The following is a 27,622-nucleotide window of genomic DNA, read 5'->3' as shown; positions in this document are numbered from 1 at the left end:
AAAAATGGTCCCAGTTCACACATGCGCCTGTGCGTGGAATCGAGGAAAGGGGGCTTCCATGCACACACGAGCCGACAGGTCTGGGCATGGTGCAAGAACCTCTGAAGCCTCATACTGCTGCGAGAGAGTCCTGCCTGCAACCTTGGAGACGCCGCTGCCAGTCTGTCAAGACAATACTGAGCTAGATGGACCGAGGTCTGACTCAGGATATGGCAGCTCCCTATGTTTAACCCGCCCTCGATTCTGGGCCTCTGCTCAGGAGCCTGCCCGCCTGCCTCCCCACTCCTCCTTCTCGCCGCCCAGAGGGTTATTTATAGTTTTCATTTCTACCAGCGCTTCTCTGGCCTCGACCTTGGAGGTGCGCTTCCGAAAAGTAATTCCACAATCATTTATCAATTAGCAGGCAAAGGAGGAGAGGGCAGAACCCGTCTCAAAGTGACCTCAGAATCCACAGGGCTTCTAAAAATCAAGACGGGATCCGCGTCTACCACACACCCCTCCCCACCAGTTGAGAAGTCCTCCGTCAGTCAATAAAGAAGCTTTGGGAGGTACGGAGTGGCTGTGCAGAAATCACTTTCCTCCATGCAATGGAGAGAGCCCCTAAAGAGGGTATCAAACGGTCGCCCCTGCAGAGAAACTGGGACTTCTATACACAGCAGGCTTTACCGCACGTTTATGCGGTAAACGGCGAACCCGGTTGTCCCCCAAAACCGAGGCAAATCGTGGATTTTTTAACCTTAGATATAAATCGGGCTACACTCGAATGTGCAGTGAAAAATCCGAATGGGGTGTGAACTGCTCCCCAGTAACTCTCCAGGACTTCGGGGTAAATCTGGCCGCTATGTGAGCGCACCCCCCTCCATGCGGGTTAAAGGGCTTTAAAAGCCCCGTGGCATCTCCAAGGCTGCGCTGGGCCCTCTTGAATCTCGCTCCATACTGCTCATCTCCCTTCCTGGAGACGAAAAGAGGCAGGGCACTGCGGAGGAAGCGAGTGGCATTTCTGCGGCTGAAGGCCTCCAAGCCGGTTCGCCGCTGGGTGCAGAGGTGCCACTGTTAAAAGCAGCACTCTGGCAGCCACCCGCTGGGAACTGGATTTGGCAGGCAGGACAGAAAATGCTCGTGTTTACATCCAGTCATTCGCAACCTGGCATAACGGCTGCACACGTCGTCGTCGTCTTCTGCGTTCCAGTGCATCACAAGGCAATCCCTCTGGCTTCTTAACTGGGGAGGGGGCCGTAGCGCCTCAGTGGCAGAGCCCCAGCTTTCCTGGGTTCAACTCCTGGCAGCGTCTCCAGTTAAGACTGGGAGAGACCCCTGCCGGAAACCTGGGGGAAGCCGCTGCCAGTCAGTGTAGACAATCCTGAGCTAGAGGGACCAAGGGTCTGACTCAGCATAAGGCAGCTTGCTATGAGTCAGCTTTTTTGGTGATCTGAATGTCCCAAACCACTATAAGCTTGGGAGAGACTCATCTGAAACCCGAGCCCTTGCCAATCAGCAGAGAACAGGGCTATGCAGCTCTGGTCCACCACCTGTTTTGGGACTACAACTCCCATCACCCACTTCTTCATGTTTCTCCGTGGTTCGCTCAGAGGCGGGGCTCTCCCCCCAGAGGAGCAGGATTCGCGATGCGTTAGCCAGGAGAACAAGCTTGCAGTTGGAGGCGGGGAACAAGGTGACGCCTAGTCACATCGATGGGGGGAAAGGCAGAACTCACCTTACTGGCACCAGGGAGCAAATGCAGCTTCACGTAGGGGTCAGCCAGCCCGTTGTGGTCCATCGGTTTGAGGCCCTTGAGAAAGGAAGAGGGAGAGAGAGAGAGAAATACATCTAAGGGGAAATTCCAGCCATTATCAGGCCAAACAGGCCTTTTGCTATGCAGAGCGGGTGCATCTCCGCCTGACTGATTCCAGGCCAAACCAATTTATCCATCCCTGTTTACACAGCACAGCCGTGTCTGCCTAATGATTATGCCACGTTCCCCAAGAGCTGGCTGTTATTGTACCAAGGGGAATAAATGCCATGCGTGAGGATCCCAGGATATACCCAGCAATACCGGAGTGGAAGGGAGAAAAAAAAGAGAGAGAGAGAGAAAGGGCAGAGCCACGGGTTCAAAGAACAAACGGGTTCAAAGAACCGGGGCCGCCACCACTCAGTGGCCGCAGACATGACCCCCCGCATCTGACCTCAGACGTGGGGGCATTATTTCGGTCTTTTCACTCTTAACGCGCTGTGAAAAACCCGAATCGTGTGTGAACTGCTCCCCGATAACCCGCAGGGACTCCGGGGTACATCTGGCCGATATGTGGACACACCCCCTCCATTCCGGAGGCGATGTGAGTGAAAGGGCTTCAAAAGCCCCACGCAAAAAACTTCCCGGGAGGGCTGGGAGAGACTCATCTGAAACCTCAGCCATTGCCAATCAGCGTAGACCAGGGCCACACCATTTCAGCCCACCACCTGGTTATGGACTACAATGCCCATCACCCCCAGCCACCATGGCCAATAGGAAGTGTAGTCCAACATCTGCAGGAGGGCCGGAGGACCTCTGAAGGAGCCCTCTTGTAGGCAATACCGAGCTAGATGGACCAAGGGTCAGACTCTGGAGAAGGGAGGAGAGCTGGTCTTGTGTTAGCAAGCATGGATTGCCTCTTTTGCTAAGCAGGGTCTGCCCTGGTTTGCATTCGAGTGGGAGACCACATGTGAGCACTGGGAGATATTCCCCTCAGGGGATAAATGGAGCCGCTCTGGGGGGAGCCTCTAGGTCCCAAGTTCCCTCCTTGGCAGCATCTGTGAGATAGGGCTGAGAGAGACTCCTGCCTGCAACCTTGGAGAAGCCGCTGCCAGTCTGGGTAGATGATACTGAGCTAGACGGACCCACGGTCTGACTCAATATAAGGCAGTTTCCCCTGTTCCTATGTACCTAGGGTTGCCAACATTTCATTGCCAGAATGAGGGACACAAGTTTGGGAGTGCTGGGGGGCCGGCGGGGGGCAGGAGGTGTATGCCGTGGTAATCAAGAGCACTGAGTATATGCTAAGACGTATATGATATTGATATATCATTGATGTATATAATATGATATTTTTATCTCAGTCCCTGAAAGATCTCAAAAGCCACTCAGTGGAGACGATTCTTATACGTTTATTAGAAGACAGGGACCCAACAATATCCCTGGCGGTTGCTAAATTCTGTTACACATTGACCAAACTAAGAGAAGCTAGAGCACAGCAATCGGTTACTGTCAAAGGTTCCTGATTTTATGTATTTGATGACATTTTAGATTTTGTTTCCGTTTTTGTTTTCTCTCTTTACTGTGTATATTCTGTGTCTATTGATGTTTGATCTAAGATCGTAAATAAACAACTAACTAACTAACTATGTGCGATGACGTATATCCATTATAGGCCACTGGATAATGCCGGCACTGTCATGATTTAGAACATATTCAAGTCAGAACACTTTTCAACCAAAAGCTTCTCAAAGTAAGAAGCTGCTCAACCCGCCACCAAAATGAGGGACGAATGCTGTCCCTCTAGGCACCAACACCCCTGAAATGAGGGACGTCTCCCGTAACGAGGGGCAGTTGGCAACCCTCGCTGTACCTGCCCCGCTCCTGTGGGGGGGGGAGCATCGGAAAGCAGAAGCGCAGAGGAGCAGGCAGCCCTCCGCCAACCGGGCCAAGATGCCCCAAACCTCCCTCTTCTTCCCGTGGCGTTTCCACACCGTTGCAGCCTCCGATATTCTTGCTTTGGGGGGAAAGCAAGTCCCATCGTTGGGGGATGATGGGAGCTGTAGTCCCACAGCAGCCAGAGAACCTCGGGTTGGCCAGGCTGGGCTTTAACAGCCGAGGAGTTGGGTGCTGGGTGGATCTGGTGACAGAGACCAGCAGTGGCAGCATTTCAAAAGAAGCCGGGTGCTTTCAGCCGCGGAGGGGCACGATCCATCAGTGCTCGCGGAGGCAGCCGAACTGGGGAGACTCCAATCATCACCTAGATAATTAATTACACCCTTGCTGCTGTTCTGGCAGCTAATGCTAGGCTTGCTCCAACCCACAATTAATTCCCGGCTTAAACAACTGAGCGCTTTCTCAAGGTACCAAATTACAGGGCCCTGGCATTTCTGATAATTGCTTATATGCAAACATCTTCCGCGCGTTGCACAGCGTTGGTGGTGAGTGCCTACAGAGGAAACGCACCTGATTACACCACCGCCGCAGAATAATAAAAAGGCGGAGTCCTGAACCCCCAAAACTCCTCACCGGCATTGTCAAAACCGGCAAAGCTACAGCCCCAGGGGCCGAGGGAACTGTCCTGCAGACAAGACAAGAGCGAGGAATGCAATTCTGGCATGCCCAGGACTAGTGTGGATCCCGGGTGGTCGGATTCTTTGCGATGTTGGCTTTAAAAAGCTCACTTGAAATATACAGCTGCTTCTAAAGGAAAGAACCATCTCTTTAAGTGGGGCTGGAACTGTGAAAGGTTGAACCTTGCATTTAGAGAGGGGAGAGAACGAGATCAGCATCTCTGGTGTGGACACCAACAGGAGACCGTGCCAGCATGTCTGGCAGCTGGCCACTCAGCCTCTCTCTGGAAAGGAGAGCCCGCCATTTCATGAGGCAGACAGTTCCGTTGTCCAAAGGTTAGGAAAACCCTTCTGATGTCTAGTCTGGGGGTGTCAAACTGCAGCCCCCCAGCTGTTGCTGGCCTACAACGCCCATCACTGACCACTGCGACCCGGGATGATGGGTTATGGGCCAATAAGAGCTGGGGGAGAGACGCAGTTTGACACCCTGGTCAAGCCGCTCCAGTCATTCCCCCAAACCTGCCTTCACTAAGCCTCTGAGGGGGCACAGCTCAGTAGCAGAACACTTTAGCACCCCCAGTTAAAAGGCTCAGAGGCGGTGTGTCGGGAACGGCTCCCGGGAGCCACTGCCAGTCAGAGCAGACAGTCTTAGGCTAGACATCTGATTCAGTAGACAGCAGCTTCATATGAGCAAGCTGGGGCTCTGATTTTGTTCTAATCTGGAAAACCATGCTTGTTTTTTTGTGTGGAAATGTAGCCCCCCCTTTTTTTTTTTAAGTGGCAGGTTTGCCCTGATCTCTGCAGGATTGGGCCCAAGGCTGATCAAGGTCTTCTTTGCTTTGCCCCATGGCTTCTTGGCTGTTCTTAAAGGGAGGGGCAGGGGCTTCTAAGGGGGGGGGGCTTTGCAGCACATCCAGGACTTCTGCGGATGGCATCGCGCTGCTGCCTGCCAAAGTTGGGAAGGGGGAGTGGAGGGACAAAAGCCAGCCCCTGCCCAGAACCCAGCCGTGAAATGAAGGCGCCTGCAGAGCAGTCGGCCAATTGAATTACCTCTGGAGGAAGCCATTAAGAGCCCTTTTAAACAGATGCTCGGAGGGGGAGAAATGGAGGCCAGGAGGAGTCCGGGAAAGCGGCCGCCTTCCTTGATGTCATTTCTGGACAGCGGGTGGGGCAAGAAGGATGCACCAGAGGAGGGGAGGGCGAGAGGGCGCCGTGGCCAGGGCTGCAAATGGCCTCTGGTGGCCAGGGCTGGGGAAATGGTGGCGGTTGCTAGAGGGGTGTGCTTAGGGCTCTGAGTGCAATGCAGACAGGATGCGCCCGCCTACTGAGTCAGACCTTTGGTCCGCCTAGCTCAGAGGTTATCTGCTCTGACCGGTAGCAATTTCTCCAGGGCTTCGGGCAGGAGTTTCTCCAAGCCCTAGCTGGAGCTTTTCCCCACACAGCTTCCAGCTCTGGGGTCAATGCGGAGGGAAGCCAGTTCGAATTACACTGGTGGCATGAGGGAAGCAGCCCCTCCCCTCTGCTCTCGGTTTCCTTCTTGTGCAGGTTCACATTGCATGCCTCAGTGCTTTCCTTCTCGCCAATGGTGCGTGCGTGTGTGTGTGTGTGAGAGAGAGAGAGAGAGAGAGAGAGAGAGAGAGAGAGAGAGAGAGAGAGAGCTCCAAAGGCACAGTGTTGCCTTCAAAACCTCCGTGTCCTGGACTGGGAGCCTTTGTACACACGGACAGATTTCTTCCCTTTCCCCCAACACATGTGTGATGTGCTTTCCATCACTTTGTTGGTAAAACCTCGTCTTAGCTAGCGAAAACCTCAAGCAAGCAGACTAACCTTGTTCCAAAAAGTCAATTTGAGCACCACATGGAGAGCTTTTGTCAGGAGAACTTGCAAAGAGTTGGCTTCCTGAAAAGTGGCTTCTTCACTCTTCCCCATTGAAGCAAGGCAGTGCTATTTGCATTCCTAAAGAGTGCTTTCCTCTTGTCATGTTAATGGTTATGTAAAGACCCTAGGCGGTGCCTCTCCCTGGCATTTGCTGCGCGTACAACCAGGATTTTAAAAACCCGGAAATACATCCAGACAAGCTAGAATTTGGAAGACAAAGCCCGATTTGTGTGTGAGTCTCAAATGGACTGGGGTAAGTCTGGCCAGTATGTGAATGCACACACTCTCTTCCAAAGGGGATTCGCGGTAACAGCCCTGTATGGAGACACTCCTGGAAATGCTGCCAGGGAGGGATTCTGGCCCCATCACCTTAAGGGGAATATCTTACAGTGCTCACAGGTAGCCACCCATCCAAATACAAACCAGGGAAGACCCTGCTTAGCAAAGGGGACACTTCACGCTCACTGCCGCATGACCAGCACGCCTCCCCATAGAATTTCAGAGTTTGAAGATGCCCCCTAGACTAGAGTTGGTATGCCCCCCGAAATTCTGGGTTTCACCCGGATTTTAAGCATCTTTAAGCTTAGCCCACCCAGATTTGCCCAGATTTCAGTTTTCATTTAAAAGAAGAAGAAGAAGCTAAGCTCCAGCCCTTGTAGAAGCGGAGTTGTGGAGCAAAACCTGCAGTCACTCTTCTGCTCAAAAAACTATTTTCCAGCCAATTTGCTTAATACGCAAATTAGGCACCCGGATTTGGACAGCCAGAATCCGGCAACCCTTCCCTAGACCCACCATTTGCTCACTCCTCGGACTTCCACCCTGATCCAAACGCCTCTCCCAGCAGCTGCCTTCTGAAAAACGAAAAGGCAGGGGAGGTTCTGCTCACAAAAGTCACCCTCCACCCCCACCCTGTTTGGCCTCCACGTTCAAAGGAAACACACGCTACCGCCTTGGTAGGGCTGTACCACTTCCGGCGGCAAGTTCAGAACTCCATGCCTGGAAACTGCCCCCCACCCCTACCCCTGCCGTGTAAAACCGACAATCCTCACGCGGAGAAAATGCCGACATCTGGGATCGACTAGCTCTCCCAAGGCAGAGGGGCTGTGGTTTTTCATCACTCCAACTTGCGACTGCCCAGCTGCACGCTGAAGTGGTACAGTCCTTGCCAGGCTGTACCACGCGATTCTTCAGGAGCGGCTTTCAGGCTAGTGCTCCAAAGGACGGATATGAACACCTAGAGTTACACCTGTCTGGGATGTAGTTGCAGTCGGGAAGGGACAAGAAGACCTCCAGATCACGGAACCCCAGAGAGGGGTCAGCAGGAGGTCGGCCTGTGCCAGTTTCCCCCACAGGAGACTCAGGCGGCCGAGAAAACGGACGCCATCTGCCTCTGCCCTTCGCCAGGTGGGAGGGAGCCCGCCGGGAACAGACCACCCTGCCTGGGGCGCCCGCTTAATGAGCAGACACCCTCTCCTGTCAAGCGCATTGCGTCCAACGGCTCAAGATGCGCCCCACGGAGTGCAGGCAGCTTGTTACTGGGGCACCCCAGGCCTCTGCTTGGGTTGCCCTGGAATGGAGGCGGCCCGCAGCCACCTTCATTAAACCCAGAACCGTCTTGGGCAGAACGCAGATCAACGGCATCGGCGGAAGCACGCCGAAAACACTGGCATGCACGCTGCCGATGGGACGCCAGCCAGGGCAAAACAGGAGCCTTTGAAAAGGGGGTGAAGTGCACCCTGCGAAGGAAGTGGGGCTCTCTGCTGCAGCAAAGGAAATACAATAAAATGGGGTCAAAACAAGAGTGACAAATCCCCCAGGTCGTCAAGCCTAAGGTTAACAGCAGCCAGAACCGACTATAGATCTGTAATCTCCTTGGGGCAGGGACCTATTGCCTTCCACTTGGTATAAATCCGTGCACAGGAACTCAGGAAGCTGCCTTCTACCAAGTCAGAAGCTTGGCCCATCTTGCTCGGGACTGTCAACTCTGACCGGCAGCGGCTCTCCAGGGTTTCAGGCAGACGGCTTTCCCAGACCTACCTGGAGATGCTGCCAAGGACTGAGCCCTGGGACCTGTTGCATGCAAAGGAGATGCTCTTCCACTGAACCACGGCCCCATCCCCTAAGGGGAATCTCTTACAGTGCTCACATAGGTTCACCCATCCCAATGCAAACCAAGGTAGGCCCTGCTTAGCAAAGGAGACCGCTCAGTAGCAATGTGCATAGAACCGGGCGGGGGTGGTTCAAAGGTGGGGGGGTCCCCGCTTTAAGGGCAGGGGAGGGTGCACTTACTCCTCCCTCTGCTTTTCCCCTGCTGGGGTGGCAGCATACTCACTGCCGCTCCGTCCCCTCATTGCCCTGAAGTACCTTCGAATCGGCCAAACAGTCAGTTGCTCAAACTGGTTCGGAACGGTTTGGAAAGATTCGGAACTGGTTCGTGCACATCCCTTACCGTTCAGGCTCACTCCCACAAGATCAGCTCTCCTTGCGGAGAGGATACTAAAATAAGTAGTTGTCATGTTACTTACTTACGACTGCTTCACTGGCCCACCCAGGAATCCGATGTCCCTTTAGGAAACCAGAGGCAGGGTCTGATAAAGCATACCACACGCGGTTCTGTCCTGGCGCTAATTTTGCTCCCGATTTGGGGCTCCAAGAAAGACCGCAAGAAATGGGTGACAGGCAGGCCTGACCCCTCAGGTTGTGCTCCAGAACAAGATGGCCCGCATTTTTAAAATATGGATGAGGCGGGGCTGGGAGAGACCCCTGAGCCTGCAACCCTTGGAGAGCTGCTGACAGTCAGTGCTGACAGTCCTGAGCCAGATAAGACCCACCAAGGTCCTGACACAGTAGGAGGCCGCTTCCTGTGCCCAGAAGCAGCCACGACACAGGCAGAAGATCAACAGAGAAAGCCTTTCCCAGCATGGAAGAGGCCACAGTGGGAAACCAGCTTCAAGGGCAGATTTCTGGCCTGCAACGCGGCTGGGAAAGCCACCAACAAGCCGCCATCGGGAGAAGGAAACGGAATGTTACCTAAATGAATGAAAATAATTGCGCCTTGCCAAACAAATGGCTGTGGGTTGAGAGAGTCTCCCGGCTCAGAAGTGAATCATCTGTTCATGGAAACCAGCAGAGGTGGGCTGGGAGCAGGCCCTGGAGGTGGGTGGAATATTGTTGAAACAGTGTGAAAGTCTCCGGAACTGGCAGATGGCCCTCCCTGATCACCAGGGATGCTCTTACCACATTTCCGATCCGGGAGGCATTTCAAGGCTCAGAAAACCAGGGGGAAGGGGCTGCGGCCCAGCTTTTTCTGCTGCCGGAAACGGCTGCTTGGGGCAGCAGTGGGGTGAACGGTGTGCTCCAGTCCGGAAGCAAGACTAAGCACACACCCTGGCATCATGGGAGGAGAGCTGAGCTTGTGGTAGCAAGCCTGACTTGTCCGCTTAGCTAAGCAGGGTTGCATATGGATAGGAGACTTGATGTGTGAGCACTGGAAGAGATTCCCCTCAGGGGGATGGAGCCACTCTGGGAGTGGGTGATCTTGCAGAGCACAAGAGAGACTCCCTAACCCCGACATAATACCGTCGGTGATTAAAATAAGCCAGGAGAGCTGAAAGGGGAAATGGAGACGGTGGCGCTCTTTTAAAAAAAGGGACCGGAGAATAAAGCCTTCCCAGACGCTGCTGAAATATTGAAGGTTTTCAAAATGTCAAACCGCCCAAGTCAGCAGTGTAGCCCCGAGAATGTATGGGCTGTGCTCAGGAACAAATCGCTCCGGATCCTGCCAGAGTTAACCCCCTGAGAACCAGCTCCTCGCCCGCTTCCAGTCTAAAAGCAAAACCCCACCAATTCAAATGGCCCCCTTGGCTAAGCAGGGTCTGGCCTGGCTTGCATTTGGATGGGTGACCACCTGTGTTCCCTCTCACAGGGATCCCCAGATGTTGTGGACTACAACTCCCATCACCCCCAAGCAAAGACCTTTGCAGCTGGGGATTCTGGGAGTTGTAGTCCACAACATCTGGGAATCCCTGCCAGAGGGGACACTGGTGACCACACACACGAGCACTGTAAGGTATTCCCTTTTGGGGAAGGGGCCGCAGGTCAGTGGAAGAGCATCTGTTTTGCAGGCAGAAAGGCCCAGGCTTCAAGATAGCTTCGACACCAAATTAAAATGCCCTTTATGGATCCCTGACCGCCCCCCGCGGGAAAATACTGCAGTTCCAATAGTCTAGGCGCTTGGAAGGAATCCAGAGAAGTGCATACATAATATATGGCATCCTTGAAAACACAGCAGTACGTTTCTGCTCACTAAATCTAAGCCAAACGTGCCAGACCAGATCGTGGGGATCGATTCAGGGCCTTCTAGGAAGCGACGGCAGCGGGAGTGCGGGACGCCGCCCCGGTCCGAGGGCGACAGGGCAGCTAGGTGCAACTAAGCTACGGCACTGCACAGGGCGAGAACAGATCTTACCTTCCGGTATTGAGGCTTGGGCACCTGCTCCCCCCAGCCGACACAATGAAATGAATGGGGGGGGGGAATAGGAAGGGAAAGACACAGAGAGAGAGAAGAGATGAGTGGATCATGCATGGAACATCAACCAAGTCGTGAGTTCTCCTCTGAGAAGCAGGGTGGTAAAAGGGCCGGCACTCTGCTCGAGAGAGGCAGCGGGGTCAGGATCCAGCTGGATAAGACCCGCTTGGAGGAGGAACCCCCCCCATCCCAGCTGAAACCCCGGCCCCCAAGGAAGCCCCCTGGACCTGACAGGGTTAGGAGTTAGCTCTGGGGACCTGGGCATCCCCCCCCCCCCCACCGCAGGCCTCTGTCCTGTCTCCAGAACCCCATCCATCGCCCTCGGGACCCCAGGAGCAGAGGTCCTGCCGGAACACCGGGGGGGGGGCACTCCAGAACTGCAGCAAACGTGCAATTTTGCCTGTTATGCTAGTTGCGTGAGGGTTGCCATGTTTTCCCCAGAAAGACTCTGGTGCCGTTGAAGAGAGGGTGTGGGTGTGTATGATTCAAGAAGGGAGGGAGGGAAAGAAGGAGGGGGAAAGGAAGGAATAGACAAACCGACAGATAGAGGAAGGAAGGAAGGGGAGAAGGGGCTCCAGCCCCAGACAGAGGGAGGGAGGGAGGGAGGGAGGGAGGGAGGGAGGGAGGGAAGAAGAGATAGTTGGATGGATGGATGGATGGATGGATGGATGGATGGATGGATGGATGGGGAAGGAAGGAGGAAGGGAGGGGTGGATCAATCGATCGATGGAGGGAGGGAAGAAGGGATGGATGGGTGGATGGGTGGATGGATAGATGGGGAGGAAAGGAAGGAAGGAAGGAAGGAGAGATGTAGCTAGAAGGGAGGGGGAACCCTTGGCAGTGTGCCCTCTAACAGGGATTCCTAGCTGTTGTGGACTACAACTGCCATAATCCCCAGCCAAAGGCCAATGCAGCCGGGGATGCTGGGAGTTGTAGTCCACAACATCTGGGAATCCCTGTTCGAGGGAGCAGTGGCCCTTGGGTGCTCTGCTTCAGACAGTGGCGGCACTGCCATTAGCTGGACAATGGAGCAAACCAGTCGTCACGGGCAGAGAGGGAGACCACCCCCCGGATGCTAGCCCCCTCCCTGCCAGGACGGCGTTCTGCCAGCAAATGGGCCACCTTCGTGAACCCACTTCCAGTGGCGGGGGAGAAAGGGCTGCTTCCTCGCCTTCCGCGCACACAGCCCCGTCTCCCTTCCAGTCCGTTTTCAATAGGTCCATTCAACGTTACACTTTCCTTTATGATATGACAAATGGGCTAAACGACGGGGAAAGCACTCCATGTGGTCTAGAGGGGGGCGGGTGGGAGTGTGGGGGCTCGGGCTGGGTGGGACGCGGGCCCAGTCAGAAGCCTGCGTGGCAGTCCTGGACGGACACCAACCCCCAGCCGTGAGACTTCACTTTTAGGTAGACTCAAAGTCGGGAAAGACAGCGACGAAGAAGAATATTTATAGACCACTTTTCAACAAAAGTCCCCAAAGCACTCTAGATGATAGATAGATAGATAGATAGATAGATAGATAGATAGATAGATAGATAGATAGATAGATAGATAGATAGGCTCCCTGTCCCCAAAGGGCTCACCATCTAAAAAAGAAACATAACATACCAAAGACAACTGCAGGGCTCTGTGGGTGCCAGGAGTCAAAAATGACTTTACCTTTCCCTGGGGGCAGGGAGTGGGCTTGCATTCCATTATGAGCCAGCGTGGTGTAGTGGTTAGAGTGCCGGACTAGGACCGGGGAGACCCGGGTTCGAATCCCCATTCAGCCATGAGACTTGCTGGGTGACTCGGGGCCATTCACTTCTCTCTCGGCCTAACCCACTTCACAGGATTGTGGTGAGGAGAAACTCAAGTGGGGTGGGCAGGAATTTGTGGGGCAGCTTTCAAGGAAGCACACACAGAGGCAGGCTGCAAAAAGACAAAGCAAGCGTCCCAGAGGCCTCTCTGGCCTGCAGCTTTTCCACAAGGGGGTCTTGCTCAGGACCCTCTTCTGCTGCAGACCTCCGCCTCACTCTTGACTTTTTAGTGCAGATTCCCCAGAATTTAACTAAAAACTCGGGCCACTGGTGGTGGGGCGGGGTTGTTTTTTTAAAAAAAACTTTCGTGCCATTCCTACCAGAGATTAGCATCAGTTCTTCTGTAGAGGATTTGCCCTTTTCAGAGGGAGGTAAACATCCAGCACGCTGCCTGTTAGCATCAAAAGGAAGGTGCCAGAGGATCAAAAGGGCTATGAATGAGACATCTTTAGATGGTGGGGGGGGGGAGATAAGCCGTTCATCTTATTTTCAAGGCTAAGAGATGAGATCAGCAGCGAGGCGGGGATCGTGTTTTACAGGAAATCACATTTGGAGACAGCAAGAGGAGATAACGGAGGAAGACAGGAGGAAGACAACCGAGCCGGGCGGAGGGGGCGTGCGTGGGTGATGCGTCCTAAACTGGTGCTGCGCTCAGACTGCAGGCCAGAAGGGCTACCTTACCAGGAGAAAGAATTCAAGAAAGGCTCCAACACAGCCAAGCTCCCCAACTCACAGGTCCTTTGCAACCTGTGCAAGTATCCAGCACGGCGTAGTGGTTAGAGTGTTGGACGAGGACTGGGAAGACCCGAGTTCGAATCCCCATTCAGCCATGGGACTCACTGGGGGACTCTGGGCCGGTCAGGTAGCTCTCAGCCTAACCTCCCTCACAGGGTTGTTGTGTGGATAAAAATAACCATGTACACCGAGCTCTGAGCTCATCGGAGGGAGAGCGGGACATAAGTGTGAAAAAATAAAATAAAATAAGTCTCTGCATGAGTCCCTGAGTCGCCTCCTTTCAATCAGTTTCTGATGAGGATACAGAATCCTGCTGCCCCATCTCTGCACTGGGTGTGGCTAGGACACACACAGCCACTATCAGTGCTGGATGACTTCCCCTCAGAGGAGGGGGCCTGTTCAAACCCTGCACCAGTCACTGTTCTGAACTGGCCTCTCTGGAATCTGCCCCATGTCTGCTTCAGGTATGCCTGGAGCCCTTGGCACCTCCAATGCAGCAGAATTACCCACCCTCAGAGGAGCAATGCCCAGAACAGTGACTCATACAGAAACACAGTGGGTGGACTCCCAAGGTTGAGAAATCCTGGCTTAGAATATTGATATGTGGCCACATTTGCCCACAGTTTTGCTTGTTAAAGAAAAACATCCCCCCCCCCAAAGCTTTGGAACTTGATAGCACCGGGAGAGAGAGAGAAAGCATCCTGCCCTTCACGGCCGCATCCTCCGCCTTTCCTCCTGCTCCATCTTTCCCCCACATCTCTGCAAGCCCACCCGCCGCCCGCCCGCCCAGGAGGCTGGGCACTATTCCCAGGTGATCATTGCCAGGAGAAGGGAAATTGCAACTCAGGGCCAGCTCTCTTCCACAAAAGCACACATTTTTCTTCGGCAAAAATGAGCATTTGTGGGAAGGGGGGGGGCAAAGCCAGCCCCTGCCAATTACGCAGCCGCCAGAGAAAGCCAGAGGGAGGGAAGGTGGGAACCGGGCATGTAATGGAGCCCCTGTAAAACTGGCAAGCCGGACCACCAGCACCAAGTACACCGTCGCCCTGTGGGTGGCTCTCCCTTATACGCAACTCTCCTGCCATTTGGTTTTCTCCGTTCAGGGGGCGAGAGCAGCCCCAAAGGGTTTTAAATCAAGTCGCGGAACAATAACCCACAAAGGGCCTCCCGTTCTCTGTGGGAGGGGACACGGCTTGGGGAGCCGGAGTGTTGTAGTGCACAACCCCTGTGGGAGGGGACACGGCGGGCCAAGACCCTGGCTCAGCAGCCTCTGGGGCTCCTCCCCAGCGCCTCAGGGCCAGCTCCTCGGCCAGGGGGTGCTGCTGCTCCCATGGGGACCCCCAGGGTGGGCAGGAACCGAGACTCCTAAGGAAGGTGGGAGTGGGCGGGCTGGGAAACACGCAGGCGGAAGCCAGCCAGTCAGCCAGCCAGGCAAGAGCCCAGCCAGGGGAAGAGAGGCAGGCAGGCACCAGTGCCGGGCAGGATCCTGTCTCACGCCCCCGGCACCCAGGCTAGTCCGTCTTCTCTGGCACACACACACACACACCCCACCGCTCCGCAGCTTGGAGAGCGCCCAGGGACCCAGCCGCCCACCCGCTCTCCCTGAATGCCACCACATGTTCAGCGCTTCAACAACTTCCCACGGCTCGGGGGGGGGGGGTTCGAACTGCGGTGGGGAAAACACACCGAGAGGAGAAGCGGCGGCAGCAAGAGAATCTGGGACAGAAGCCTCCTCCTCTCGTCCCCGCCCCACGTCCCCGCCAAGGAAGCTTGGAAGTGGCCTCCCGCTGAGCCAGACCCTGGGTCCCTCTCGCTCAGCACTGTCTACACGGACTGGCAGCGGCTTCTCCCAGGTGGCAGGCAGGAGTCTCTCTTAGCCCTCTCTTGGAGATACTGCCAGGGAACTTGGGACCTTCTGCATGCAAAGCAGATCCTCTTCCACTGAGCTATGGCCCCTAAGGGGAATATTTCACCGTGTCCCCCTAGTTGCCCATCCAAATGCAAACGAAGGCAGGCCCTGCTTAGCAATGGAGACCAAACGCTTCCTGGAGCACAGCATTTCAAGTTGTGGGTGGGAGAGGACATGTTCAAAAGCTTCCCCCCAATAGCTTCCTGCATGCAGGGAGGTGGTATTCTAGCCAGAGAAGAGGATGCCGCACAAGGGAAATCAGCACAGCCTTTCCCTTGCATAGGACAATCATGATGATTAATCATTCCAAATGGCATTTTTGGCAAAGCAGGGGTCCTCAAAGGAGAGCCCCAGATGCGGCTGGATTACAACTCCCATCATCTCCTGCCACAGTGGTCCCTGGCAGGGGATAATGGGAGTTGTAGTCCAGCAAGCCCTGGGGACCCACGTCCAAGAACCCGCTGCTGCGGTGGGACGTCCCCACAGATGACCCACAGAGCTCCCCAGAGTGTCGCAGACCCACCTTGGCTCTGTTGATGGTGCAGTGGAGTGCGTTGTTCTCCTGGTCGTACAGCAGGCTGAAATCTAACGTCCCCAGGGCCGCTGGAAGAGAAGGACAAGGGAGAAGAGGATTAGAGGGGGAAGTGGGGTTTGCTCCGTTTCAGTCTGCATTGGGTGGACTAAGAGGGGTGGGGAGACCCCCACCAGGGATCCAAAAGGCCTCCAGGGTGATCAAGAATACTAGGAACACAGGAAGCGGCCACATACTGAGTCAGACCCTTGGTCCATCTAGCGCTGTATGGTCTGCACTGACTGGCAGCAGCTCCGCCAAGGTCTCAAACGGGAGTCTCTCTCTTCCCTACTTGGAGATGCTGCCAGGGGATGAACCTGGGACCTTCTGCATGCCCTACCATGCCCTAGATGCCCCCGCTGATTCCCAGACCCAGCTGTGCCGAATCGGGCTCCCTTCGGGGTCCTCCTTCAGCTGAAACCCTCCGCTTGGCTGGGCGTCCACTCGTGAGCTGCGCCCCGCTGGGCCAGGCCTGGGACTTGCATTTTACAGCCCAGGTCCCCGAGACCAGCCAAGCCCGGGAGCTGGTGGGGCTGGAGCTGGAGCAGAGCTGGAGCAGAGAATCGGGGCCTCTCTTGGGAGAAGCCCCTGTGGGGACCAGGGCCCGTAACCTGGGCTCTCGGCAGGCTGGCTATCGGCAGCAGCATCCCTTGGGGTAGTGAGCAGGACGCTCCCCCGCAGAGTGGGCTGGGGGGGGGGTCTGTCTCATTATGCGGCAACTAATTTGCACTTTGCACTAATTTGACAGATTCGTATACTTGCCCCTCCTTCTCTGCCCTCCCACGCGATCGGATCCAGAGTAAAATCGGGGGAATCCGGGCAGTGCATTTGAAATCCGTGTAAATCTGGGTGGAATTTAGCAGCCGGGTGCAGGAGCCGAAATCCGGGGGCTACCCTAAATTCCAGGGGACATGGCCATCCTGGAGACGAGACCGAGTCCAGAGGGCGAGAGACAGGCTTGGAAGGATCTTGGGACCAAGGCCTCTGGGGACCTCTTGCCACTGGGACCACCACCATCGCCCGGCCCCCGGTCCCAGAGGCAGCCCAGCCAGCTCTTTGGGTTCGAAGACACAGCCAGAAGAACAAGGATCTCCCTACAGCTGCTTATCATGCAGGGTAAGCTGAGTGGTAAGGTCCCTGCTCGGCCGGCTCAGCCGTTATTCCTGCCTCCCAACCGGGAGGCGGCGATTTTTAATAATCAGACAGCAGCTGCAGCTGCCGGCCGGATCCTGCAAAGAGCCCTTGTGGAAGCTAAGCCTCCGCCAAGGAGGAGAGGCTGGGTTCCCTCCCAACAGCCAGCACAGCTCACTCCGGCCTATTCACATCAGATGGGGAAATCCACAGAGCCTCGTTAAAGATCCCAATTATGGCAGGCAAACAAACAGCCGATTTTCCAGTGTTTTGCAAGAGCGGGTCCAGGAGGACGCCCGTCGAAAGGAGAGCCTCGGTGGCTCTCGCTCTGTGCAGACGCAGGCAGGGACTGGTCGCGTTAAATGCGTGCATGCCTGGGGACAGAGGCCAGGTCAGGCAGTACCACTAACGGGAGGGCAGATTCGGGGGGAGCTTCAGGAGAAACGTCTCAACAGCCAGAACGGTGCTTTTGGCCCGGCAAAGGATGCGGTTTTCCCGCCCCTCAGGTGGAGAGAAACCCCAAACTCTGCTCCACACGCACAAGGCTAAAACGGAAGCAAAATATTGAAACAGACGCTCTGATGTTTCCAGATTTCTCCTTCTGGCAAATAAGCCGGCAGAACCAAGAACCACAGTCTGTCCTCCTTGGCAGGAGACGACAGCCTTTCCTTTGCCGTGGCTGCCGAGATCCAAGCATTTTCTAATGCGTTTAGAGGGGCGGAACAAGTCACACCCTGCGGAAGGACATGCGTGGAGGCGGGATGTCAGGACAGTGGGCTCATGGGGTTCTGCACAGGACGTCACCCCTCCTGGAACAATGCTTGTCCGAGAATGCTTCCACTCCCCGCTTGGAATGTTTCAAGTTTCCAGTCCTCATGGTTACACCTAAAAACGCCACGCTTGCCTCTTGCCACTTCATTTTACTCCCCTCCCAGAGGCGGACAGACCGGGCATGATTTTGCTCCAGATTGGACTGTGTCGTGGTGGTAGTGTCAGGTTAGGAACATAGGAAGCTGCCACACACTGAGTCAGACCATTGGTCCATCTAGCTCAGTATTGTCTACCCAGCAGCTTCTCCCAGGTTGCAGGCAGGAATCTCTCTCAGCCCGATCTTGGAGATACTGCCAGGGAGGGAACTTGGAACCTTCTGCTCTTCCCAGAGCGGCCCCATTATCCCCTGAGGGGAATACCTTACAGTACTCACACATCAAGTCTCCCATTCATATGAAAGCCAGGGCAGACCCTGCTTAGCTAAGGGGACAAGTCATGCTTGCGACCACAAGACCAGCTCTCCTCACCACAGATGCACCAAGGCCACCATCCAGAGTCCCGTCAGATGCCTCCAGGAAGTCCCCCCCGCCAGTATTCAGAGTTACACTTTCGCTTTCCATGGAGGTTCTGCTGAGCTGCCATGACTTTAGCAATTGGTGCTGGACGCCCCCCGCCCTCCATGAACCCCCTTCCAATGCCACTTTGTGCCCACGGATGGGCCCTCAATGAACGACCCACTGCCCCTCAGCCAAGATATGGGTCAGAAAGCCACACAGGGCATGCCAGCCGGCACACACGGCCAAGACATGAGCAGCCGCGGCAGAAACACCCAGTTCCTCCTCCCACAGAAGGAGGTGTGCTCAAGACACCCGGCCCGGAAGCCATCTGGCCTGTTTACACCCGACCCAAGGCGCCGTGCGCGGCGTGTCCTTGATTGTCCCCGCCTCAGGCGAAGAGATTTGCATAAGGAGCCCAGAGCCGAAGGGAGCTCAGGTGATGGATGGAAGCGCAGTGCCAAGGAATCCCCTCTGAGCCGGAGGTCACCTTGAGCAGGGCAGATAAAGCTCTTTGCCTGCTCTGGATTCCAGCCCCGTGACAAGATGTGCGCGGGGAAGGGCCTCCAGGGGCTGGGGCCGCGGGGGAAACCTCCCTGGGGGGCGGTCTCTCTCAGCTCCCCTCCAAGGAGGGGTGAGAAAGGGAAAACAAAGGCCCCGGATAGAAAGGGGGAGACATTTCCGCTCTAAGAGAGGGAGATTCAGGCTACGGGCAAGTGATTGACTCCGGTGATGCTCAAATTTGCACGGAGCAGTGGGGTTGGGTGAGAAGACCTCCGAGGTCCCTTTCACCTCTAAATCGCAGAAAGTTAAGAGCCCAAAGGGATCTTGAAGGCCTTCCATTCTTCCAAGAACCAGGAACCCTAACCTCCTGGGCAGGGGGTCTTGGTGAGGAAAGGACCCCGCCTCTGGCGGACGCCTGCAGCCTGCTCAAGCGCCAGGTGGCACCAGACGTGGGGTGAAAGGCCAGGGAAGTTCCCCGGGGGAGCCTGGCAGCCCTGGGCAAGCGGCACACATTTCGTCCCACTCCCCTCTTCCACACTGGACATGAAGCCTCCCCGATGGTGCTTTTAATGAGAGAGGGGGGCTCCGAAGTGGGGGAAAGGCCTTCCTTGGCTAAGGCACAGGAGCCCGCCCGCACACACCAAATCCACTCCTGATTGGAGTGTGCCAGTCCACAGAGTTACTGGATTTAACCTGACCTCCCTGAGGGCTATCAGGGACCAGGACAGACAGGGAGGATGCAAATTGGGTTTTAAAATCCTCTATTTCCAGCCACTTTTGAAAAAACTCTGGGGCTTCTGCTTCCTCCGAAGGTGTGGATGGAGGTGCTGATGGCTATGCAAAGGGTCCATCTAATCCCTCAAATTAAAATGCCTCGAATCTTGCTCCTTCAGATACCTCGAGGCAGAGATCCATGTGTGGGAAACTCCAGGGTGGCATCCCCAGCCCTGGCCTTTCTCTTGCCATCATCCGCCCCGAGATTATTTTCATGACAGGCAGTATAAAAACCTAACAAAACCAAAAATCAACAGTGCGGCGCTGTTTCCAGAAAAGAAGAGGGGCTTCTCCGGAAGCGCCCTGCCCAGCCTGGAAATGTGACTGGCCCAAACCCACTTGAAGGTAATACTCTGTGACCCCCAAGCCCTGCTCCCTAACCCCAGGGGAATTCGGGGGGGGGGAGGGCACTCTGCATTGCCTCAGAGGCTTCCCCCTGACTCCTGCTAGCTTGCACGGCCAACAAACAAGGCTGTCCCTCCAGCTCATTGGAATACAGGCCTGCAAGTCTTTTCAGGCTTTCCAGTGACTCCGGGGATAATCTGGTTAGCGGGGCCCGTGCCAGGCAGATCGGCTAGAAAGCTGACAGGGGATTGGGCTGGATTAGCTCTCTCGCGGAAAACAGAGGTCCAGTCACCTTCAGCCTGGTGGACGGGAGAGAGCAAGGCTGGAGTGAAGGGTCTGTCGTTTATTTGTCAATTCTGCATCGAAAGAGACGGCTCTCTGTCTTTCTGTCTCTCGGACACCAGCTTTCTGTTCTCCCACCTGGCACAGCTCATTTGCACCCAGGACAGGGTGAGCCAGCCCTCCAGGGAAACCATAACAGCTTGTTCTGGAGACTTCAGAGGTGGGAGCTGCTTTGGCAAGGGGAGAGCCCAGATCTCCTGTCAGTTTAGCACTGAATCACAAGCCAGTAACCTTCTTCCCCAACATGAGGCTCCTTCGTAGGAACACAGGAAGTTCCCATATACTGAGTCAAACCCTTGGCCTGTCTAACTCAGTATTGTCTTCACAGACTGGCAGCGGCTTCTCCAAGGTGGCAGGCAGGAGTCTCTCTCAGCCCGATCTTGGAGATGCTGCCAGGGAGGGAACTTGGAACAGGGAGGAGGTTTCTCGGTAGGATGGGCAGAACTCCCCCGAGAAATCTCTCCCCAATCAAGCTCTCTGGAAGTCCTCGGCTGGTTCTCCCAAACAGGAAACTCCCTCCAAGCTCTCCTTGAATTGCAGCATTCTGCAAAGTCCAAGAGCGACTTGAGTCCCTGGACCTAACACCTTCCCAAAGAGTCTCTCTCAATGTCCCAAGTTGCCAAAAAATGCTGGTCACTGCCCAGTGCAGGCCACCAGCTCGGCTGGCTTCAAACTGGGAGTCTAGATACATTCATGGAGGACAAGCCTACCAGTGGCTACTAGTCCTGATGGTTGCCTCTCAGCTCAGAGGCAAGACGCCTCCAAATCCCAGCCATGGGGGCTTGGATGGGCCTCCTTGGGGAAGGTGCTTCTTAGAAGACCCAGGACTGAGAGAGGTGCCCAAATCCAGCAGCATCTCAAGGCCAATACAGCGGTTCTCACCCAGACAAAACGGCAAATGGATTTCAAGGGGAGCCCGACGGATTTCCGCAGAAGAGTGGAACTTTTCACGGGGTCCTTCCACACCTGCCTCTCCAGTCCGGACGGAAAGCCAAGCCAGAGGAGATGTGGTTGTGGCTTCCTCCTGCGTCACCCAGAATGCAGCTCAACAGACTTGCAAAAATAGCCACGGGGCCATATGTAAGGCAGGACTTTTTTCAGCACAGCTGCCAATCATGCCTCAAACGTCTCCCTTCCCCGACTCCCCCTCGCCATCCCGCCTCTCGGCTTTCTTGGCGGAGTTCTGAGGCCGGCTGGAGTCTCTGGATCCTTGGAGATCAGCAGCAGCTGCAAGCGAATATTTCTCAACTAGAGCATCTTGGCTGGCAAATGATCTGGAGGAGAGAGAGCACGCCCCCTCCCTCTGGGACTTTTACAGACTCATCCCAAGGAGATGCTCCCCAGATGCTGGACTTCGATAACAGAGCATCAGCTTGGCATGCAGCAGGGCCCGGGTTCACGCCTCGGCAGCCTCGGGGCCGGGAGAGAGTCCTGCCTGAAATGCCGGAGAAGCTGCTGCCAGTCTGTGCGGACGATGCTGTGCTAGATGGACCAAGGGGTCTGACTAGGGAGGAGGCAACGGCCTACAAGTTCCTATCTGGGGTGTGTGGAGTGGGGAGCAGGCACTGCCCAGGAGGAGGAGGCGGTTTTCGGCCCCTAGACAATATAGATGGACCAATGGTCTGACTCAGTATGAGAGAGACTGGTCCGTCTAGCACTGACTGGCAGCAGCTCTGCAGGGTTTCAGGCAGGAGACTTTCCTCAGGCACAGCTGGAGATGTTGCCAGGGTCTGAACCTGGGGCCTCCTTTAGGCCAGCATGCAGATGCTCTACCACTGAGCTGATCTCCCAGTGCTCACTTACAGAGGAAGCTGCTGTATACTGAGTCAGACCCTTGGTCCATCTAGCTCAGCATTGTCAACCCAGACTGGCAGCGGCTTCTCCAAGGTTGCAGGCAGGAGTCTCTCTCAGCCCTATCTGGAGATGCTGCCAGGGAGGGAGCTTGGAACCTAGATGCTCTTCCCAGAGTGGCCCCATTATCCCCTAAAGGGAGTCTCTTCCAGTGCTCACACTTCTAGTCTCCCATTTGTATGCAACCAGGGTAGACCCTGCTCAGCTAAGGGGCCAAGTCATGCTGGCGACCACCAGACCAGCTCTCCTCTCTTTGTAGTCACCCACCCAAAAGCAAATCCAAGTGGCCCTTGCTTAGGAAAAGGGACAATTTGTGTTCACCACCACAAGTAGTCCAGCTCTCCTCCATAGCCTGGGATTTAAGCAGCAACCCAGTTCCAACACCACCGCTGTCTCTCCACACGAGGGAAAGCAGCACCTGTTGAATGTCTGCCCACCACGCCACTACTAAAAGCAGAGAAGCCCCGTGGGGAAAAAGAAGCCGGCAACCCTACCCTGTCATACATGCCCAACTCCGCACCATGCAGTGGCTAAGAGACCGTGCTCCAAACAAGGGAGCCCCCCGAGTTAGAATCCGGCGACACCCGCCTGGTGTGTCGGGCTTCAGGCCTTCTGTCCCCTCCAGCCCAGAAAACCTTCCCACCAGAGCCCCCCGTCGCCCTCACAAACCAGACGGAAGTGCAGCTTTGTGGCCTGTATTTTCCCCGCCGGCTGCAGTCACATTACGCTGCTCTGCTTTCTCTCATTTGCACACACTCTCGACACTTTATCAGCCGCGCAATTAGCAAGAGTGGAAAAGCAAAAGGAAGAAGAGACAAAATAGCAAGAGGAGGAGGAGGAGGAGGAAGCAAAAAGCCCCACCCCGCAAGAAGTACAAGCGCAGGGTGTGCAGAGGACCCTGGGAAGCTGCTACTGCTGCCTACTGAGTCCGACCCTCGGTCCATCTAACTCAAGGTTGCCTGCACTGACTGGCAGCAGCTCCCCAACGTTTCAGCTCTCCCAGCCCTACCTGGGCGCTTCCCAGATTACACACAACAACAGTGTCACTGTCTGTTGCCAAGTGTGCTTCCGTCCTGCCCATGTTCCAGCATTGCACTCCCAGGACTTTCCCAAAGGACGTCTCTTTGCCTGATGCTGCTCCACCCATCCCCTCGAACAGGGGTTCCCTGATGTGGCGGACTACAACTCCCAGAACCCCCCACTGCAACGGCTTTTGCTCAAGGATTATGGGAGTTGTAGTCCACCGCATCTGGGAATCCCTGTGAGAGGGGGAACAGTGCTGTGGCCCACCTGGGACCCCTGCCCACCTTCTGGGGAGCAGTCAGGTGGGGTGGTCCCCTCTCCCACCTGCAGCTCCAAGCCGCCTTAAGCGCCCGGGGCAAGCCAAATGGAAAAGGCCCAGCACAAGAGCGGCTGCATCCAGCGCCCTCCCCAGCCTTTCATTCCCAACAGGCCCCCCCTCCCGCCGCCGCCACCGCCTCCGAGAGACACGCTTCCCCTTTGATCCACAGGCCTTTCATTCTTCCTGCGCCGCTGAAATTAACCACACGGCCCTTCTCGCCAGGAAAGTTATTTCCCCTCGCCGCGCGAAAGGCCCTCCGGGCGCGGTTCAAAGCCGATGAGAAATTGGCGTTTTCAAAAGAGTCTAACCTTCACAGCCACGGGATTTGTCACTTGGGCCATAACTGTGAAAAGGAGAGAAAGAGAGAGAGAGCGCACGCCGAGCCAGAAGGGCATGCATAACATTCCCCATGGATATTATTTGGGGCAAGGCCAGAAAGCCCCATCTCTGGCTGGCACTGCTCTTGGCTTCTCCTGCTTATTCCTGGCCCGCGACGACGGCCCAAACAGATGGGCTGACCACGCACTCCTCTGCCCCAACGCTTGGGCAGAAAAGCAGTCTATAAGTATTCTTAACCACAACAGCCCCACCCTTTTTTTTTTTTTGGCATGCAACCATATTTTCGCAGGAAACGATATCTGCTGCTTTTTACTTTTGCAAATGCAACCCTAAACCTTTTTTTTTTTTTTTAAATCAAGCTGTTGTTCCCCAATTTGTAGCAGCCCACACCAGCAAAAGTGCTTGGGATGAACAGGGAGACCCACAAGATCTCAGGAGTGGGGCGGAACAGACCAAGCACGGATGGAGGAGGACTGCCCCTGCTTCCCCCTCCTGGCAGAACTCCGGCACTTAGAACAGAGGCATGAGAAGGAAAACCCCAGCAGGTGACATTTCAGCCCATTTCAGTCCAGGACAAGTCAAAGCATCCCCCGTTGAATTACCGCCCGCCACACGATGGCTAAAAGTAGCCGGGGTGCAAACCCCGGCAAAGAGAGGGAGCCCCCTAACATGGAAAGCATCTCCTGGTGGCAACCACGGCAGAGGCCAAGAACGCCGCACCTCCCTGGCCCTGCGGACCCAAGGGACCCCCCTGAAGATCTGGCTGCAAAGCTGGGGGTCCAATCCCAACATGCAGACACACACACACACACACACACACACACACACACACACACACAGGCGTCTCACAGGCTCTCTGCTCAACTTAAGCGCCCTGCTTGCTCGCCCGCCTGGAGTTTTTTCTGGGTCTGTGCCTGTGCCGAAAAATACTCTCCATTCCCAGGTGTGTGTGTGGGGGGGGAGTGTTAGCCGCAGCGGGATCCCTTTGGGGATGAAAGGGGAAGCGTCCGCTTTCTATAAAGAACTCCAAGGCTTCACCGCCTGTGTTTTCCCTGGAGGTATTTCTGCTCACTGCTGGCAGGCCGCATCACAGCTCACGAGCTGCAGTCAAGGAACGGAAAAGGTGGGAAGGAACACATACACACACCCGCCAAGAGACCCGGCCAGCGCTTCTGCGTCGCCAGCCGAGAACATCAACAAGCTCGGATCCAGCCGCGCACGGGGGGGGGGGGAGGGGGGGAAGCCCTCCAAAACACACAGCCCACCCGGCAGTGCCACAGCAGGCCCAAACACTTCTCCCCCTTCCCGGCATCTTCCAGCGAGAGAAACTGGCAGCAACTGGTGGTTCTTTGCCCGTATGGTGGTGGGGGAGCGGGGGTGCTGGAGGGGCTCCCCTTCTCTCTGCCTCGCAAGGGGCTCAAGGAAGAGGCACCCCAGCCGGAGCAGAGGGTGTGCAGCCACCCAGGCTCTCGGTAGCCCACCCCACCCAAGCTGGCTGGCCACGATGCCATGACATTGAGGAGTCGAGGCGGAGGGGATGCCAGGGCAGAGATGGGGGAGTCTGCAGCCACGGCTCAGGGAAGACGAGATCGATTTCATGGGAGGGCCGAGCATTTCTCTGCCAATTCCAGGACACTGCGGAGACCAGCAGGCAAAGGACTGGGAGATCCCAGAGGGTCAGGTCTGGGCGGCGGGGTGGGGCCAAGGAAGGCGAAGAGGAGCAGCTCTCTGTAGTTCCAAATACAAACTTAGGAGGAGGAAGGAATCGATGGTGCTCCACGGAGAACAGGAGAGGGGGGGAGGATGGAATGCTTCAAGGCAAGGCACAGTGCCGGCAGGAGCAGCCTGTGTCCCGCGGAGCAAGAAGACGGAAGGCGGAGAGGGAGAGTGCCAGTCCCTGGAAGTCTGGAGAACAGGGTGTCTCTCTCTGTGCCTCACAGGTCTGCTGCCGCCAGAGCTCCCCGCTTGCACATTCTGACACCAAGGGCGGCTTCAAGTCCATGTAACCCACAACAGCAGCCCAAGCTGTGCAGACAGCCATTCCCACAACCCCGGTGCCCAGGGCTCTTGGGCACACACACACACACACACCCATCTGCTGGGGTTGCTCTTGTGTCAGAGCCGCAGAAACCAAAGGGGGTGTGCTTTGGCGACAGGGCTGGAGCAAGACGAAGCCCCAGCGGGGTTGTGCCCATGTCGGCAGGGTGACCTTTCCAGGCTTGCCCTGACCCCCAGGCACCGGGCCGCCTGGCCCCTCGTCCCAACTCCGCCGACAACCCCGGCCACGGATGGGCCCAAGAGATGGACCCACGAGGAGATCTGGGGACTTACTGCAGTCGTCGGACTCGTAGCCCTCGGCGTCGGCGTCCGCCGCCTCCTCCTCCTCCTCTTTGGTGTGCCGCTTGGGGGGCTGCTCGGCCGGCTCCGTCCCATACGCCCCGAAAAGTTGGTCCACATCTTCGTCGTCCTCCCGGGGGGCAGCAGCGGTGCTCTCCGAGGGGCTGACGGCCGCCTGGCTGGCGGAGGACCGCAGGCTGTTGCTCCGGGTGACCGTGGCGGGGAGGCCGCGGGGGAAGCGGGGGAAGTAGTCCGAGATCTGCTTGATGGGCCGGATGGGTCCAGGGCAGACGTCAATGGCCATGTGCTCCTGGATGCTGATGGTGGTCTTCTCCCCTTTGCGGAGAGTCATGCAGGCAGCTCCCCGAGGAGGGCTGCCCCGCCAGAGCACTGCAGCGAGGGGGGCGGCCGGCAGGCAGGCGGGGAGGGGGGACCCCAGGGGCGACCCCTCCGGGCGAGGCAGGCAGGCCGAGGGAGAACGGGCACGGGGGTCCCCGCCGGCCCCTCAGATGGCTCGCCTTGCCCTTGCAGTCCCCAGCCGCCTGGGCATGCTGTTGCTTCTGGAGCCGGCTCTGCCTGTGAATCTGGGGAAGGAGAGAGAGAGAGAGAGAGAAGCTGCACGGCTGAGAGGCAGCAGCGGGGTGGGCAGTCGGGTGATGTCACCAGCTAGCAACAAAGCCGAGGAGAAGCAGCCAAGGAATCAGGAGGCTGGGGCGGCAGGTGGACAGGGCGGGCGGCGGGCGGCGGGCGGGGGGGGAGAGCCGCTACGGCCCCAGATTGCCGGGGTCGCCGGTGGCAGGACAGATCCGTCCCTCCTCGCTCCTGCCTGTCCCCTCCTCCGTGCTGGGGGAGAGGCGGAATCTTGGTTACCTGGGCTGAACATCCGCCTGGCGCTCTCCCCTGTGGCTTCTGCCTGCTGCTGGTGCGCGGGGTGTGTGTGTGTGCGCGCTCTCTCTCTTTCACTGGGGATGTGCCCTCTTGCACAAGTACCACCAGACAGGAGGGCTGCAGATCCACACTTCGCCCAGAGGGGACTCCGCTTAAGCTGGGCGGGCGGGCGGGCAGGCAGAGCGATGCCGAAGGGAAGAGACAGGCTCCTGCAAAAAGAAGGGGGAAGGCAGGTTGAGATCATGTGCCCCCCTCCCCCAGGATGTGGGCCCCAGCACAGATGATCAAATCAGAGGGCTGACCTCCAGGGACCCAGATGAAGCCAGGTATCTTCTGCACAAGCAGGGCGCGTCTCCTTAGGCAGGATTTTGTTGTTTTTTCATTTATTTATCTATTTATCATATTGACACACTGCCTCCCCAGGTTTTGTACACAATTTAAAACCACACACATAAAACAGGAGCAAAGACAATTACAACAATTCCACAGAATAAAAACCACGAAAACAAACGCATGGGATAAAAACAACGAAACCGCTCCAAAGCAATCCCAGTCAAAAAAAGCCCGAGAGAACAGGTGTGTCTTGAGGGCCTTCCTAAAAGCAGTCGGCGATGGAGAGGTGTTTGTATTGACCGGGAGCACTTCCAGAGCCCTTGGGCAGCCACAGAGAAGGCCCAGCCCGGAGCTGCCACCAAACAGGCCTAACCCGACCTCTCCCG

The 27,622-nt window shown here is 56.2% G+C and overlaps 2 protein-coding genes across 4 annotated transcripts in view; both read right to left on the bottom strand.

The window, feature by feature from the left end:
* The window catches only part of DOC2B (double C2 domain beta), a 52,854-nt gene extending 26,094 nt beyond the window's left edge, over window positions 1–26,760 (bottom strand). The window contains exons 1-3 of one of the 2 annotated variants that reach the window (XM_053274495.1): window positions 26,010–26,760; window positions 15,678–15,757; window positions 1,715–1,789 (exon numbers count right to left, since the gene is read on the bottom strand). In XM_053274495.1, the coding sequence (XP_053130470.1) occupies window positions 1,715–1,789; window positions 15,678–15,757; window positions 26,010–26,367 (513 nt within the window). In that variant the 5' untranslated portion in view covers window positions 26,368–26,760. The remainder of the gene's footprint in view (window positions 1–1,714; window positions 1,790–15,677; window positions 15,758–26,009) is intronic. The other variant, XM_053274497.1, reaches the window with a different exon arrangement.
* A 227-nt stretch (window positions 26,761–26,987) lies between these two features.
* RPH3AL (rabphilin 3A like (without C2 domains)) overlaps window positions 26,988–27,622 on the bottom strand; it is a 44,688-nt gene continuing 44,053 nt past the window's right edge. For both annotated transcript variants that reach the window (XR_008311722.1, XR_008311721.1), the window contains one exon: window positions 26,988–27,112. The gene's annotated coding sequence lies outside the window, so the exon portion shown is untranslated. The remainder of the gene's footprint in view (window positions 27,113–27,622) is intronic.

The sequence above is a fragment of the Hemicordylus capensis genome, chromosome 12, assembly GCF_027244095.1.
Source record: "Hemicordylus capensis ecotype Gifberg chromosome 12, rHemCap1.1.pri, whole genome shotgun sequence".
Classification (NCBI taxonomy): Eukaryota; Metazoa; Chordata; class Lepidosauria; order Squamata; family Cordylidae; genus Hemicordylus; species Hemicordylus capensis.
This window is presented reverse-complemented; position numbering and strand designations above follow the sequence as displayed.